The sequence below is a fragment of the Phoca vitulina genome, unplaced genomic scaffold (assembly GCF_004348235.1).
Source record: "Phoca vitulina isolate PV1807 unplaced genomic scaffold, GSC_HSeal_1.0 scaffold24, whole genome shotgun sequence".
NCBI classification, from domain to species: Eukaryota; Metazoa; Chordata; class Mammalia; order Carnivora; family Phocidae; genus Phoca; species Phoca vitulina.
In genome coordinates, this window is record NW_022589727.1 from 26,620,813 (window position 1) to 26,637,804 (window position 16,992).

A 16,992-nucleotide genomic window follows, 5' to 3' on the forward strand; every position below is an offset into this window, starting at 1 on the left:
TAGCACTTAGCAATAAAAGTTAATGTGATGTGGTTGATTGTACCAATACAATCCATAAAAGACAGGATAAGAGCCAAGATGTTGCATGTAATTCATACTGCGGAAAGTGCTCCTGCCAGCTTCTCACCACACAGGCATTTGACACCAACTGAGGGGCTGATTTTTCTGTAAAGAAAGCTAAGATATGGAGGAATGCATAGAAAAGTGATGTCTTGGCTTCAAAATCTTATGAGGCCATGTTCAAGGCACTCTGAGTAATTCCGTTCAGTATAAATGAAGTAATTCTGCTTTTGGAAGGGGAGGTATGGCAGTGAGCAAAGCACAGATTGTGAAGTGCCTTGTGCACATGCAAAGGAGTCTGGAAGACACTGGATGCCAACGAAGAGCTCTAAGAGAACGAGCACTGGGTGTTATATGCAACTGATGAATCACTAAACTCTACCTCTAAAACTAATACTACACTATATGTTCATTAAATTGAGTTTAAAAAAAAAAGAATGTAGAAACATAATGTCAACTTTACTTCAATAAAAAAAGAATGGAGATAAGTTTAGATTTGGGTTTTACACAATTACAGGAAAGAAATCAGAAAAGATAGTCATGAAGCTGTTGCAACCATCAATGCTACACCCTCACACTTTGTTTTGTTGGATACCTAGAACTACCATTTGTTTCTAGTTTCTAGTGGGGAAAAAAATTCAGTGATAAATAAAGAAATAACAGAGTAAGTTTTAGAGTAGGATTGTGTGTGGGGGTGTGTGTATGTGTGTGAGAATATTTTTTCTTTAACAATAGAGGCATGGATGATATATATTTATCCATATTATAACCATGTTTTAAAGTGTAGGTATTTAAAAATTAATAACACTAATGGTCCAGATATAAATAATTCTAAACCATAGTGTCAACCAAGCAACATATAATAAACCATATTAATAAAGATTTATCCAAAAATTTATAGCAGAAAAATAAGCACAGCAGTAAAAGAATATCAGGACCAACTGAAGGCAGCCAATTCTCGCAAATTATAGGGATTCCAATTACCTAAGTGCGAATACACAAAATGGGAACTTTGTACTATTGCTAAGAAATATAGAAGTCAAACTTAAGAAAAATTGACAACTAAAGATATATTTTCTAAGATTTTATTTATTTATTTGAGAGAGAGAGAGCACAAGTTGGGGGAGGGAGAAAGAAGAAGAAGCAGACTCCCCGCTGAACAGGGAGCCTGAGTCCGGGCTCAATCCCAGGACCCTGAGATGATGACCTGAGCCGAAGGAAGACACTTAACCAACTGAGCCACCCAGGTGCACCACACAACTAAAGATATTTTTTAAAAGCCACATAAAGATAGTTGGGAGGGGCAAAGAAGTAGTCCAGTCAGGACCCACACGCCCAGCACAACAACGCACAAGCAAGAAGGATATCACAAACACGGAGATCATCTCTGAGGAGAAAGAGGTTCAAGCCCTACATCAGGCACCCTTGCCCTGAGGACCCTACACCAGGAAGATGAGCTCCCATAAGGTCTAGCTTTGCAAATCAGCAAGGCTTAATTAACTCTAGGAGAGCCAGAGACCTGTAGGAAACCAAGACTCTACTCTTAAAGTCCATGTGCACAGCGTACTCACTCTGAGACCCAGGACAGAGGCAACAGTTTAAGAAGCACCTGAACCATACATGGAGAATTACTGACTAATTTTAGGACATGTGCCACAGGGGCAGAGATCTGTAGGCACTTTCTCCAGGGACAGAAGCACAGAGGGGGCACCATTTTTCTTACTCTCCTTCTACCACGGTGATTGACAGCTGGCAGGTGCTATTTCTGACATTGTCCATTGACCTTGCTAGCACTACTCATCATGCCCTGGTGTTCCCCTGCAGGGCTGCCCTGACCAACATGCCCGCCCCCCCGTAGGTGCCACTCCAAACCAGCTCCCACCCTGCCACATTGGCAGGCAGCCTTAACTGGGTTTGGCACTCCCCCAAAGTAGCTCCCACCCCCATTACACCCAGCAGGTGGCCTTAACTGGGACTGGCACCCACTGAAAGCAATTCCCAGAAGCAGGTATTGCAGAACCAAAACCTAAACCAGGAAATCAGAGGTGTTCTCCCAAAGCAGCTCCAGCCTAGCCACAACTGGTGAGCAGTCTCAGCCTGGACTGATATGCCCCAAAATGGCTCTCTCCCTTGGCTGGGGGGACGCCAGCCCTGTCTGCCAGTGTACCTGCCACAGTCACAGTCCAGACACAAGAGGAGGCACATGTGACCCATAGGGGACACCCCTGGACTACCTGATTCTGGTGAGAAGGGGGGATTGTGTTTCTGGGCCCCACAGGATACCTTCTATATATGGCCACTCCTTTAAGACTGAGAGACATAGGTGACTTACCTAATACATAGAAATAAGCACAGATAGGCAGGCAAAATGAGGAGACAGAGAAATATGTCTCAAGTGAAAGAACAAGACAAAACCTCAAAAAAAGAACTAAATGAAACAGAGATAAGGAATCTACCTGATAAAGAGTCCAAAGTCATGGTCATAAAGATACCCCACTTGAAAAATGTGGATGAATACAATTAGAATTTCAAAAAAGAAACAGAAAATAGAAAAAGAACTAATTACAGCTGAAGAATACAATAACTGAAATGAAAATTACACTAGAGAGAATCAACATCAGATTAGAGGATGCAGAAGAATGGATCAGCAATTGGGAAGAGAGGGTAGTGAGATTCACTGAAGCTGAACAGAAAAAAGAAAAAGAATTTTAAAAAATAAGAACAGCTTAAGGGACCTCTATAACAACAAACTAACATTCACATTATGGGAGTCCTAAAAGGAGAAGAGAGAGAAAAGGAAGTAGAAAACTTACTCGAAGTAGTAATAGCTGAAATATTCCCTAGCCTGGGAAAGGAAACAGACCCCCAGATCCAAGAATCACAAAGAGCCCCAAACAAGAGGAACCCAAGGAGGTCCACACCAAGACACATAATAATTAAAGTGAAAAAAAAAATTAAAATTAAAGAGACGATCTTAAAGGCAGCAAGAGAAATCAATTAATTGCATACAAGAGAACACCCATAGACTATCAGCTGATTTTTCAGCAGAAACTTTGCAGGCCAGAAGAGAGTGGCGGAATGTAGTTAAACTGAAAGGAAAAAACCTACAACCAAGAATACTCTACCTACCAAGGTTATCATTCAGAATTGAAGGACAGAGAAAGGGTTACCCAAACAAAAGTTAAAGAAGTTCATCACCACTAAACCTCCTTACAAGAAATGTTTAAAAGGACTTCTTCAAGCAGAAAAGAAGAGGCCATAAGTAGAAGAAAACTGTGAAAGAAAAATTCATACTGGTAAATGCAAACACAGTAAAGGTAATTGATCAAACACTAATAAAGCTACTATGGAGGTTAAAAGACAAAAGTAGTAAAATAAACTATATCTACAATTAGTTAAGGGATACGTAAAATAAAGTATGTCAGAAACACAAAACATAAGTGGGAGAAGTAATCAGTAGAATGTGTTCAAATTTAAGTGACCATCAACTTAAAATAGACCGTCATATACATAGGGTGTTATATACGAACCTCATGGTAACTACATAACAAAAACCTATAATACATACACAAAAAAATAAAGAGAAAAAAATCCAAATATAACACTAAAAAAGTCATCAAACCACAAAGGAAAAGAGCAAGAGAAGAAAGAACAGAGAAGAACTATGAAAACAACCAAAAAACAATTAATGAAATAGCAATAAGTACATACCTATCAATAATTACTTTAAGTGTAAATTGACTAAATGCCCAAATAAAAGACAAAGGGTGGCGGAATGGACAAAACAAAACAAAACAAGAGCCATCTATATGCTGCCTATAAGAGACTTACTTCAGACCTAAAAAACATACAGACTGAAAGTGAAGGGATGGAAAAATATATTACATACAAATGGAAATGAAAAGAAAGCAGGGGTAGCAATACCCCTGTCATATATCAGAGAAAATAGACATTAAAAATTATGACAAGAGAGAAAAAACACATTACATAATAATAAAGAGTTCAAAACCAACAAAAGGATATGACAATTATAAATATGTATGCACCCAACATAGAATCACCTAAATATATGTAAAGCAAATGCTAACAGATAAAGGAAGAAATTGACAGTAATACAATAATAGTAGGAAACTTTAACACCCTACTTACATCAATGGACAGATCATCCAGACGTATAAATCAATATGGAAACAGTGGCTTTGAACAACACATTAGACCAGATAGACCTAAGAGATATATTCAGAACATTCCATCCCAAACCAGCAGAATATACAATCTTTTTAAGTGCAGATGGAATATTTTCTAAATTAGATCACATGTTAGGTCACAAAACAAGTCTCAATAAATGTAAGAAGACTGAAATCATAAGAAGCATTTTTTGCAAACACCAGAAAACAATTATATGGCGGGGGAAACTATACATTTTGACCTAAATGTAAGACCTGAAATCATAAAAACCGAAAAAAACATAGGCAGTAAACTCTTAAACATGGGTCTTAGCAATATTTTTTTTCGATTTGTACCCTCAGAAAAGGGCAACCAAATCAAAAATAAACAAATGAGATTATACCTAACTAAAAAGCTTTTACATGGGGAAAGAAATCATCAGCAAAATGAAAAGACAACCTACTGGGGGAGGAGCAAGAGCCAGAGGAGTAGGAAACCTGGATTTCCTCTGGTCCCAGGAATTCAGCTGGATAGGGATCAAACCATTCTGAACACCTACAAACTCAACAGGAGATCGAAGAAAAGAATAGCAACAACTCTCTGAACAGAAAAGCGACCACTTTCTGGAAGGTAGGACGTGCGGAGAAGTGAATCCGAGGCGATATTGGGGAGGACAGACGGTGGGGGAGGGGCCTCTATTGGCCGCTCCTGGCAAGTGATAGAGCAGCTGAGCACAAAATTGGAACATTTAGAAGTCGGCTCTGCTGAAGGACGTCGCTCCAGTGGCTAAGCGGGGGTTGGAACCCTCGCGGGACAGTGTGGTCTCAGGACCCTTGGGATCACAGAAGGACCGGGGGTGCCCGAGTGTGGTAGAGCTCACAGGTATCGGAGCGGGGAAGCCGGCTGCAGAGACGGAGCCGAGGCACGGGCTCTCAGCTTGCGGATGCCATAAACCGTGATCCGCGGCAGAGTCGGGCCACTGCTCTTCCAGCAGGGACCCAACAAGCAGCAGATCCGGGGAGACTCTCCTTCCTCCCTGGGGAGGAGCAGCACCGGTGTGCACCGCAGGGATCTGCTGGGTTTGGAGAGTCCACACGGGGTCGGGTGCCAGAGATAGAAATGCTCGGTCACAGGCCAGGTGAGCATGGAGTGCGGCCAGAGACCGGGGAGACAGGAGTGACTGACTGCTTTTCTCTGGGGTCGCACTGAGGAGTGGGGCCCCAAGTTCTCGGCTCCTCCAGGGCGGAGATTGGGAGGCCGCCATTTTCACTCATGTTCTCCAAAGCTGTACGGAAAGATTGCAGGGAACAAAATCTCCCGAAAGCAAACCCTAGCAGATTACTTAGCCCGGACCAGCAAGGGCGGGGCAATTCTGTCTCCAGCAAAGACATTTGGGAACCATGACAACAGGCCCCTCCTCCAGAAGATCAGCGAGAACAGCCAGCCAAGACCAAGTTTACCGATCAATGAGAATGGCAGAATTCCAGGGCTAGGGGAATACAGCACATAGAAATCATGGCTTTTTTCCCATGATTCTTTAGTCTTTCAAAGTTAATTTTTTTTAAACTGTCTTTTTTTTTTAATTTTTCTTTTTCCCTTTTTCAACCAACATCTTATCAATCCCTTTTTTTAAAAATCCTTTTTATTTTTCATTTGTAGAGTCATATTCTATCCCTTGGTAGTAGTTACCCTTATTTTTGGTATGTATATATAAGTTGTTCTCTCTCTAAAATTTTGAGATAGTTTCTTCTAACAGATCAAAATATACCCTAAATCTCTAGTGTATGGCTTTGTTCTAGTCTCCTGCCTGATCACATTCTCTCCCTTTTTTTTTTTAAATGCTCTTCTTTCTTTTTTCAACCAATTTCTTATCTTATCAATTCCTTTTATAAAAGCTTTTATAATTTTCATCTTTACAGTCATATTCCATGCCTTCATTGTACTAACCCTTATTTTTGTACATATACAAGTTTTTCTTTCTTTAAAATTTTGGGAGGCACTTTCTTCTAACAGACCAAAATATGCCCAAAATCTAGTGCATAAGTCTGATCATATTTGATCATATTCTGTTTTTTTTGTTTTGTTTTGTTTTTGTTTGTTTTTATCTTTTTCTTTTTCTTTCTTTTTTTTCTTTTTCTTTTTTCTCTCTTTCCCTTTCTTTTCCCCAGGTTTCAGGTCTTTTCTGATTGTTTAGTGTATATTTTCTGGGGACACTGTTACCCTGTTAGCATTTTGTTCTCTCATTCATCTATTCTCCTCTGGACAAAATGACAAGATGGAAAAAATCACCTCAAAAAGAACAAGAGGCAGGGCGCCTGGGTGGCTCAGTTGGTTAAGCGACTGCCTTCGGCTCAGGTCATGATCCTGGAGTCCCTGGATCGAGTCCCGCATCAGGCTCCCTGCTCGGCAGGGAGTCTGCTTCTCCCTCTGACCCTCCCCCCTCTCATGTGCTCTCTCTCATTCTCTCTCTCTCAAATAAATAAATAAAATCTTTAAAAAAAAAAAAAAAAAGAACAAGAGGCAGTCCCAACTGCCAGGGACCTAATCAATACAGACATTAGTAAGATGTTAGAACTAGAGTTCAGAATAATGATTTTGAAGATACTAGCTAGGCTTGAAAAAAGCATGGAAGTTATTAGAGAAACCCTTTCTGGAGAAATAAAAGAACTAAAATCTAACCAAGTCGAAATCAAAAAGGCTATTAATGAGATGCAAACAAAAATGGAAGCTCTAACTCCTAGGATAAATGAGGCAGAAGAAAGAATCAGTGATATAGAAGACCAAATGATGGAAATAAAGAAGCTGAGAAAAAGAGAGATAAACAACTACTAGACCACGAGCGCAGAATTCGAGAGATAAGCGATACCATAAGATGAAACAACATTAGAATAATTGGGATCCCAGAAGAAGAAGAAAGAGAGAAGGGGCAGAAGGTATACTGGAGCAAATGATAGCAGAGAACTTCCCTAATTTGGAGAAGGAAACAGGCATCAAAATCCAGGAGGCACAGAGAAACCCCCTCAAAATCAATAAAAGTAGGTTAACATCCCAACATCTAATAGTAAAACTTACAAGTCTCAGAGACAAAGAGAAAATCCTGAAAGCAGCTCGGGACAAGAGGTCTGTAACCTACAATGGTAGAAACATTAGATTGGCAACACACATATCCACAGAGACCTGCCAGGCCAGAAAGGATTGGCAGGATATATTCAGAGCACTAAATGAGAAAAATATACAGCCAAGAATACTATATCCAGCTAGGCTGTCATTGAAAATAGAAGGAGAGAGGGGCGCCTGGGTGGCTCAGTTGGTTGAGCGACTGCCTTCGGCTCAGGTCATGATCCTGGAGTCCCGGGATCGAGTCCCGCATCGGACTCCCTGCTGAGCAGGGAGTCTGCTTCTCCCTCTGATCCTTCCCCCTCTCATGCTCTCCCTCTCTGTCTCATTCTCTCTCTCAAATAAATAAATAAAAATCTTAAAAAAAAAAAAAAAAAATAAAAAGAAAGAAAGAAAATAGAAGGAGAGAGAAAAAGCTTCCAGGACAAACAAAAACTAAAGGAATTTGCAAAAACGAAGAACATATTATGAGCAACTATATGCCAGCAAATTAGATAATCTGGAAGAAATGGATGCATTCCTAGAGATGTATCAACTACCAAAACTGAACCAGGAAGAAATAAAAAACCTGAACAGACCTATAACCACTAAGGAAATTGAAGCAGTCATCAAAAATCTCCCAACAAACAAAAGCCCAGGGTCAGATGGCTTCCCAGGGGAATTCTACCAAACATTTAAAGAAGACTTAATACCTATTCTTCTGAAACTGTTCCAAAAAAATAGAAATGGAAGGAAAACTTCCAAACTCGTTTTATGAGGCCACCATTACCTTGATCCCCAAACCAGACAAAGACCCCATCAAAAAGCAGAATTACAGACCAATATCCTTGATGAAGACGGATGCAAAATTCTCACCAAAACACTAGCCAATAGGATCCAACAGTACATTAAAAGGATTATTCACCACGACCAATTGGGATTTATCCCTGGGCTGCAAGGTTGGTTCAACATGCGCAAACCAATCAATGTGATACAATACATTAATAAAAGAAAGAACAAGAACCATATGATCCTCTCAATAGATGCAGAAAAAGCATTTGACAAAGTACAGCATTCTTTCTTGATCAAAACTTCAGAGTGTAGGGCTAGGGGGTACATACCTCAATATCATAAAAGCCATCTATGAAAAACCCACAGCGAATATCATTCTCAATAGGTAAAAACTGAGAGCTTCCCCCCTAAGGTCAGGAACATGGTATGGATGTCCACTCTCACCACTGCTATTCAACACAGTACTAGAAGTCCTAGCCACAGCAATCAGACAACAAAAAGAAATAAAAGGCATCCAAATCGGCAAAGAAGAAGTCAAACCCTCACTCTTTGCAGATGATATGATACTTTATGTGGAAAACCCAAAAGACTCCACCCCAAAACTGCTAGAACTCATACAGGAATTCAGTAAAGGCGTAGGATATAAAATCAATGCACAGAAATCAGTGGCATTCCTATACACCAACAACAAGACAGAAGAAAGAGAAATGAAGGAGTCGATCCCATTTACAATTGCACCCAAAACCATAAGATACCTAGGAATAAATCTAACCAAAGAGGCAAAGGATCTGTACTCAGAAAGCTACAAAATACTCATGAAAGAAATTGAGGAAGACACAAAGAAATGGAAAAACGTTCCATGCTCATGGATTGGAAGAGCAAATATTATGAAGATGTCAATGCTACCTAGAGCAATCTACACATTCAATGTAATCCCCATCAAAATACCATCCACTTTTTTCAAAGAAATGGAACAAATAATCCTAAAATTTGTATGGAACCAGAAAAGACCCCGAATAGCCAGAGGAATGTTGAAAAAGAAAAGCAAAGCTGGTGGCATCACAATTCCGGACTTCCAGCTCTATTACAAAGCTGTCATCATCAAGACAGTATGGTACTGGCACAAAAACAGACACATAGATCAGTGGAACAGAATAGAGAGCCCAGAAATGGACCCTCAACTCTATGGTCAACTAATCTTTGACAAAGCAGGAAAGAATGTCCAATGGAAAAAAGACAGTCTCTTCAACAAATGGTGTTAGGAAAACTGGATAGCCACATGCAGAAGAATGAAACTGGACCATTTCCTTACACCACACACAAAAATAGACTCCAAATGGTTGAAAGACCTAAATGTGAGACAGGAGTCCATCAAAATCCTAAAGGAGAACACAGGCAGCAACCTCTTCGACCTCAGCCACAGCAACTTCTTCCTAGAAACATCGCCAAAGGCAAGGGAAGCAAGGGCAAAAATGAACTATTGGGACTTCATCAAGATAAAAAGCTTTTGCACAGCAAAAGAAACAGTCAACAAAACCAAAAGACAACCGACAGAATGGGAGAAGATATTTGCAAATGACATATCAGATAAAGGGCTAGTATCCAAAATCTATAAAGAACTTATCAAACTCAACACCCAAAGAACAAAGAATCCAATTAAGAAATGGGCAGAAGACATGAACAGACATTTTTCCAAAGAAGACATCCAAATGGCCAACAGACAGATGAAAAAGTGCTCAACATCGCTTGGCATCAGGGAAATCCAAATCAAAACCTCAATCAGATACCACCTCACACCAGTCAGAATGGCTAAAATTAACAAGTCAGGAAACGACAGATGTTGTCGGGGATGCGGAGAAAGGGGAACCCTCCTACACTGTTGGTGGGAATGCAAGCTGGTGCAGCCACTCTGGAAAACAGTATGGAGTTTCCTCAAAAAGTTGAAAATAGAGCTATCATACGATCCAGCAACTGCACTACTGGGTATTTACCCCAAAGATACAAAAGTAGGGATCAGAAAGGGTACGTGCATCCCGATGTTTATAGCAGCAATGTCCACAATAGCCAAACTGTGGAAAGAGCCAAGATGTCCATCGACAGATGAATGGATAAAGAAGAAGTGGTATATATATACAATGGAATATTATGCAGCCATCAAAAGGAATGAGATCTTGCCATTTGCGACGACGTGGATGGAACTGGAGGGTGTTATGCTGAGCGAAATAAGTCAAACAGAGAAAGACATGTATCATATGACCTCACTGATATGAGGAATTCTTAATCTCAGGAAACAAACTGAGGGTTGCTGGAGTGGGGGGTGAGTTGGGAGGGATGGGGTGACTGGGTGATGGACACTGGGGAGGGTATGTGCTCTGGTAAGCGCTGTGAATTGTGCAAGACTGTTGAATCTCAGATCTGTACCTCTGAAACAAATAATGCAATATATGTTAAGAAAAAAAAAAAAGAAGAAGAAGATAGCAGGAGGTGAAGAATGAAGGGGGGGAAATCAGAGGGGTAGACAAACAATGAGAGATGATGGACTCTGAAAAACAAACAGGGTTCTAGAGGGGAGGGGCATAGGAGGATGGGTTAGCCTGGTGATGGGTATTAAAGAGGGCACATTCTGCATGGAGCACTGGGTGTTATGCACAATGAATCATGGAACACTACATGTAAAACTAATGATGTAATGTATGGGGATTAACATAACAATAAAAAATTAAAAAAAAACACTGAGATTCAAATGCAAGCATTCTGACTTCAGATTCCACACTTTTAACAAGCAGGCTATATTTCCTCTAGAGGTTGAATTTTGAGATCTATCTTAGGCTTCTCAGGAGGATCTGTGCAACTAACTAACTAGCAGACTGCATAACTATGATGAGAGATCAAATGCAATGGCACTGGGAGGGAGCAGGCAGGGGTCAGAGATAGATTTTGGAGAAATTAAGTAAGAGAATCAGTAAGACCTGGTCACTGATTACACGTGTGAGGTGAGGAAGGGATAAGAAGGGAGCAAAGTCCAGAATGACTCTGCTTAAGAAGTAGGAACTTTGAAAGCAAGTAGGAATCACAGTAGAAAGACAAGTTTTTTGGCTTGGGATGAAGTTCAGCTTGATCCACAGACTTTGGAATGTTTCTGAGACATTCAGTTCAAGAAGCCGGATAGGCAGCTTCACAAAAGAGCAGACAATGGGTGAGACGGAATGAAGAGAGCTGTCCCTGTCCCTGAAATGCTGACCGTCCCCACCTCCACTGTGATCATTCCTACTTGAGAATGTTACTGTGATGAGGATGGATGTGTGCATGTCAAGGGGGGAAGAGGGGTGGTTAACATAAAATGAGAAACATCTCTCTGACAAATTGGGCTGTGAAATCAGGCAGAGTAAAAAGTGGAATCAGGAAAAAAAGCAGAAAGACTAACACCATCCCTCCAACACAGGGTTGACCATGGTTTCTGGTTTTACATTCTGTATATACAGACACCATGCTTGCTAATGCATTCTGTGTTACATAAGGACCTGTACCTTATTGATTTTTGTCGTTTTTGAAGCACCTAACACAAGGTAGAAACGTCTGTTGAGTTATTAAGTCAGGACCTCTTCTCACTTCTATAAGAAGTCAAGGAATTACTTCAAAGATGCAGTTCGTCCTTTTAGAGCTGAGCTTCAAGCATCATCGGGCTGGCTCAATGGAAGACAACCTCATTAACAGCATAATGTGCCAGCTTAATGCCAAGAAGCCAACAGGAAAGCCACAGAGGCAGTGAGGGAACAAAACACACAAAAGAATGCAGTGCCTGCACATGTGTCTGGAACCAGCTATTAGTCATGTCAACCTAATCTGATCGAAGAAATCCTTCAGACAAAAGAATAAGATATTTTAGTTTAAGGCTCATTAAAATTTAGAGTGGTTAATTTCCTCCTTAACTTTAAGTAGCTAGAAAGGAAGAAAAAAATGAAGATACCAACAGAAGACTTTTTTTCAACTAAAGTTTTTTTAACTGCTAAAATTTAAAATATTTGTGTCTTCTAAAACTTTTTGAAATCTATAAAACAAAATTAAGATGGAATGTTTAAAAAAAACAAAATGCACTTCAGCGAAAATCAATGGTGCAAATTAGATGGATTTAGAGCAGGTTAAGTTTCCCAAACTGAAATGTAGAAAATAAAGACTTTTCTAGACAACACTATCAAAATAATTCTTTAATGATTATTATAACCTTTCTTTTACATAAAGCATGCCCTTTGAAGTTTAACTGAATAATTAGATTTCAGTGTAGCTGTAGCACTGATTAATCAATTCACCTATCTGATACTTAGCTTTAAAATACTTACAATGACATGAAAAAAAACTGCATTCAGGTAGGAATTCAGGCTGAGTATTTAAAAATCAGCAACAAAGAGCAAAATACTCACGATATGGGATTTCCAGTGGATGCCCTGTTATATCACACCATCCAATTGGGTGAATGTCAGGGCTGTCTGCATCCATCCAGTAGTCATATTTGTGGTCCCAGCCATCGAAATGAACCTGTTGAGTAATTAGTATTTAGTAATTAGTATTTCACTATGCCTATATCAAAATACTAGAAAACAGACCTCTGAAATTGAGACTGAAATTATAATCATACATTACAACTGAAACAATATTTAAAATGTGCCATCAAAGAGCCTTCTAATCTAACCACTAAAAGCTGTTGTACCAATTTTTCCGAGGAATGAAAGTTGGTAAATAAAAAAAAAAATCTGTCAGAGATTGATTAGAATTTGAAGGGATAATATCATTCAATTTTCCCAACTAAGTAATAAATACAGTAATGCTGGTGGGAGGACACTTCCTCTCCTGGTTGCCATTGCAAAAATCATGTCAGTATCACCAACAAGAGTCACCAGTTTGACCTCAGTACAAGCCTTATACTATTGGAAAATGCACGGATTTTAGAGAGAGTGAAAGAAAGCAATAAATTTCAAAATCCCGACAAACAAGGAGAGATGGAGCCACTGGAACAATGGAGGCAAAGGAGTGGACAAAATATGTTGAGGTAGACAGATTAATAGCTATCTTGAGAGCTGTAAAGGATGGTGTAAGCTTTCAGGAAACCCGAGGAAGAGATATGGCTCAGGTCCAGCAATCCAGCAATCCACTGTTTTGCATCTTACCTACAAAACACACATACACATAACTCACATATATACATACAGGTCCAAGAATAATTAAAATAAAACTCAATTTCTGAAACAAAAATCACATACTTTTTGCTGAAACTTATCAAACTCTATGTTCTATAAGTTTCATATCAGGATGAAAGAATCAAATTATTTGTACAAGCAAAAAAAATAAGAATGATAATGTTTCATGACCTTACTCTCTTATATATTTTCTGTTCCTATCAATCAAATGGAGAATACCTTTTACAATGCAAAAATAAAACCCACAATTTTTTGAAACTCTTAATTTGAATAAAAAGAGCAAGATTGCATGCATTATAATAAACCAACTGAAACATAAGTCTGTTATGCAGGACATAGGACCAAAAGAAAAAAAAAGGTAAAATTGTGTGTAGTAAATCCCAAATAGAGTCCAACATGTCTTCTCAAGATCCATCTTTCTAAACAAGTGGTTCTCCAAGTTTGGTTCCCATACCATCAGCATCAGCATCACCTGGACACACATTTGAAATGCAGATTCTTGGGCCCCAACTCAACCCACTGAATCAGATACTCTAAAAGACAGGGCCTAACAATCTGTGTGTAAACCAGTCCTCCAGATGCATCGAATATAAGCAGAAGTTTGAGAACCAATAATCTTAGGAATAACTTTCAAAAGCATATTAAAGCATATTTCTACTGGATGTAGACTTCTGGCCAAGACAGAGTGGCCTTCCCCAAAGTAGCTATAAAGCTGGACAAAACATAGGAAGTGACTGTTTTTAGACACTGGCCAACAGGCACTACAGATATGGAATCCCTATGTACACCTAGATGAGCCCTGTCAACCTGTGGACAATTTCCTGAGAGCAGTACAGGGAGGAGAAACATAAACAAAGCAGTCTTGCTGTGCTGAGGAGACACACATTGCAGTTCAGTGCTGGTGACGCAGCTGAAAATTGGAGGACGAACACTAGAGAGAACAGAGCTGCAGGGAAAGGGACCCCAGAAATCTGTTTTTTGTTTTTGCAAGACCTTAGTCAAGGGCTGGACTGTACATACACAAGGTGAGACACAGTGACGTGAAGCAGAGAGCATCTGATACAGATGCTGCAAGTAAAATGAAGATAGCAGAGGTCACACTCACTGGGAAAGTGAGAGACCAGAGTGCAGAGATCTTAAAAATACCTTGAGAATTTGACTGAGACACCAAAAAGGCCATACTTCTGGAATAAGAACCATGTCCTAGAGTATTCTGGCCCTAAAAAAGACTAAAATCAAACCTCAACAAGCGTAAGAACAGCCATCAGTATTAACTGCCTGACAGAACAAACTCTACCCTTTTTAAAGGAAGACAGGTACTCCCAAATCTGAACAATGCATCATTCATAATGTCCAACATAAAATAAAAATGCATTTGACATGAAATAATAAGCAGGTGAATGTGAACCTTACTCAGTTTTTTAAAAAGAGACCCTGTGATGGCCCAGATGTTGTAATTAGTAGACAAGACCTTTTTAAGTAGCTATTAAAATATGTTTAAGGCCTTAAAGGAAAAATGGTCTTGATGAGGGAACAGATAGGAAATCTCAGCAGGGAAATGGAAACTGTAAGATGTAAACAAATGGAAATTCTAGAACTGAAAAGCAAAATATCTGAAATACAAAGTTTCTGAATTGGCTTAATAACAGATTAGATATGGCAGAAAAATGGGTAAGTGAACATGAAAACAGGTTCACAGAAATTAATCTAAAGCACATACAATAAAAAATTTTGAAAATAAACAGAGCCTCAGGTACTTGTAAGATAGGATCAATTGGTCTAACAGACATGTATTTAGAGTCCAGAAGGAGAGGAGAGACAATGGAGCGGGAGTAACGGTCAAAGCAGACAAAAGTTGAAGAAATAACATCAACAAAATCTCTCTATTTTGGTAAAAAAAAAAAAAACAAACAAACAACTTACAAGCTTAAGAAAAACAGCAAAACCAAGCATAATAAATACAAAGGAAATTGAGGTGCCTGAGTGACTCAGTTGGTTAAATGGCCAACTCTTGTTTTGGCTCAGGTCATAATCTCGGGATCCTGGAATCAAGCTCCACATCAGGTTCCACGCTCAACAAGGAGTCTGCTTGTGGATTCTCTCTCTCCCTCCCCCCCCACCCCTCCTCTCTCTCTGTCTCTCTCTTAAATAAATAAATAAATCTAAATAAATACAACCACTAAAAATGAAAGACAAAAGAAAAATTTTGAAAGCAAAGAAGTACAACATATTACATACAGTGAACATGACAGGAATGTAGCCAACTACTCATCAGAAACAGAAAAGGCAAGAAGACAAGGAAATTACATCTTTAAAGCACTGAGGGAAAAAAACTGTCCACCTGAGATTTTATATCTTACAAAAAATATCCTTCAAAAAGGAGTAAAATTAATTTTCAGATATACAAAAACTGAGAAAATATTCACCTATAGATGTACACTGCAAGAAATACTATAGAAAGTATTTCAAATGAAAGGTGAGTATTATCAGATGGAATGACCGCAATTTTGAAAAAAAATGAACAAATTTAGAAGACCCACTCTATCTGTTTTCTACAATTACTATAAAGCCACAGTTAGGAAGACAGTGTTGTTTGGCTTAAGGATAGGCAAATACATTATTGGAACAGAAAATATTATATCAGTTGACCCACACATATATAGCCAATTGCTTTTCAACAGATATGACAAGGCCACTCAATGGGGAAAGAGAAGTATTTTCAGCAAATGATACTGGATCAAGTGGATATCCACATGTGAAAAAATCCAAACCAGCTGATTTCTACCTCACCTCCCACATACAAAATAATTTGAAATGGACCATAGACCTAAACAAAAAGGTAAAACAATCAAACTCAAGAATAAAACTGAAGATAAAATCTCCATGATACTGGGATACTCAAGGATTTCTTAACACACAAGCAGCACTACCCATAAAAGAATAAATTGATAAATTCAATTATCATCATAATAAAAAACTTCTGTTCTTCAAAATCATCATTAATTAAAAGGAAAACCAAGCCAAGGACATTTGTAATACATTTATCTGACAAAAGACTTGACAACCCAATAAATAATGGGCAAAAGATTTAATATGTTCTATGGGGAAAAAGGTTCATGAATGGTCAATAAATAAATAAAAAAATTCTCAACTTCACTATTCATCAAAGAGACCAAAATGAGATATACTACACACCCACTTGTACAACTTAAATTAAATGACTGACAACATCAATTACTGGTGAGGCTGTGGAGCTCCCAGAATATTCATACAATGTCAGTGGGGCTGGAAAATTGTAAAATCACTTTAGAAAATGTTTTGCTACTTTATTATAGATTTAAGATGTTCCTAAATTGTGACTCCTGGCAATTCCACTCAAAAGATGAAAATACAAAGCTGTGTAAACAAATGTTCCTTGCAATTTCATTCAAAATGCCAAAAGCTGAAAATAACCTAAATAACCTAAATGCCCAACAACAGATGAATTCTATTCACAAGCAACCGTAGTATGGGCATAAGATGAACAGTAGTCACCAAAAAAAGGGATAGATTGTTTATACATGCACAAACATGGCATCAATCAAACAGACATCATACAAAGAAAGAAGGCAGACACAAAAGAATGCATACTATATTGTTCCATTTATATGAAGTTTGAGAACAGGCACAGAAATCAGATCCATGT

The 16,992-nt window shown here is 38.9% G+C and overlaps 1 protein-coding gene across 1 annotated transcript in view; it reads right to left on the reverse strand.

Annotated features, from left to right (window-relative positions):
- L3MBTL4 (L3MBTL histone methyl-lysine binding protein 4) overlaps nucleotides 1–16,992 on the reverse strand; it is a 488,579-nt gene that overhangs the window by 189,973 nt on the left and 281,614 nt on the right. The window contains exon 13 of the mRNA XM_032421167.1: nucleotides 12,534–12,648. Coding sequence (XP_032277058.1) covers nucleotides 12,534–12,648 — 115 coding nt within the window. The remainder of the gene's footprint in view (nucleotides 1–12,533; nucleotides 12,649–16,992) is intronic.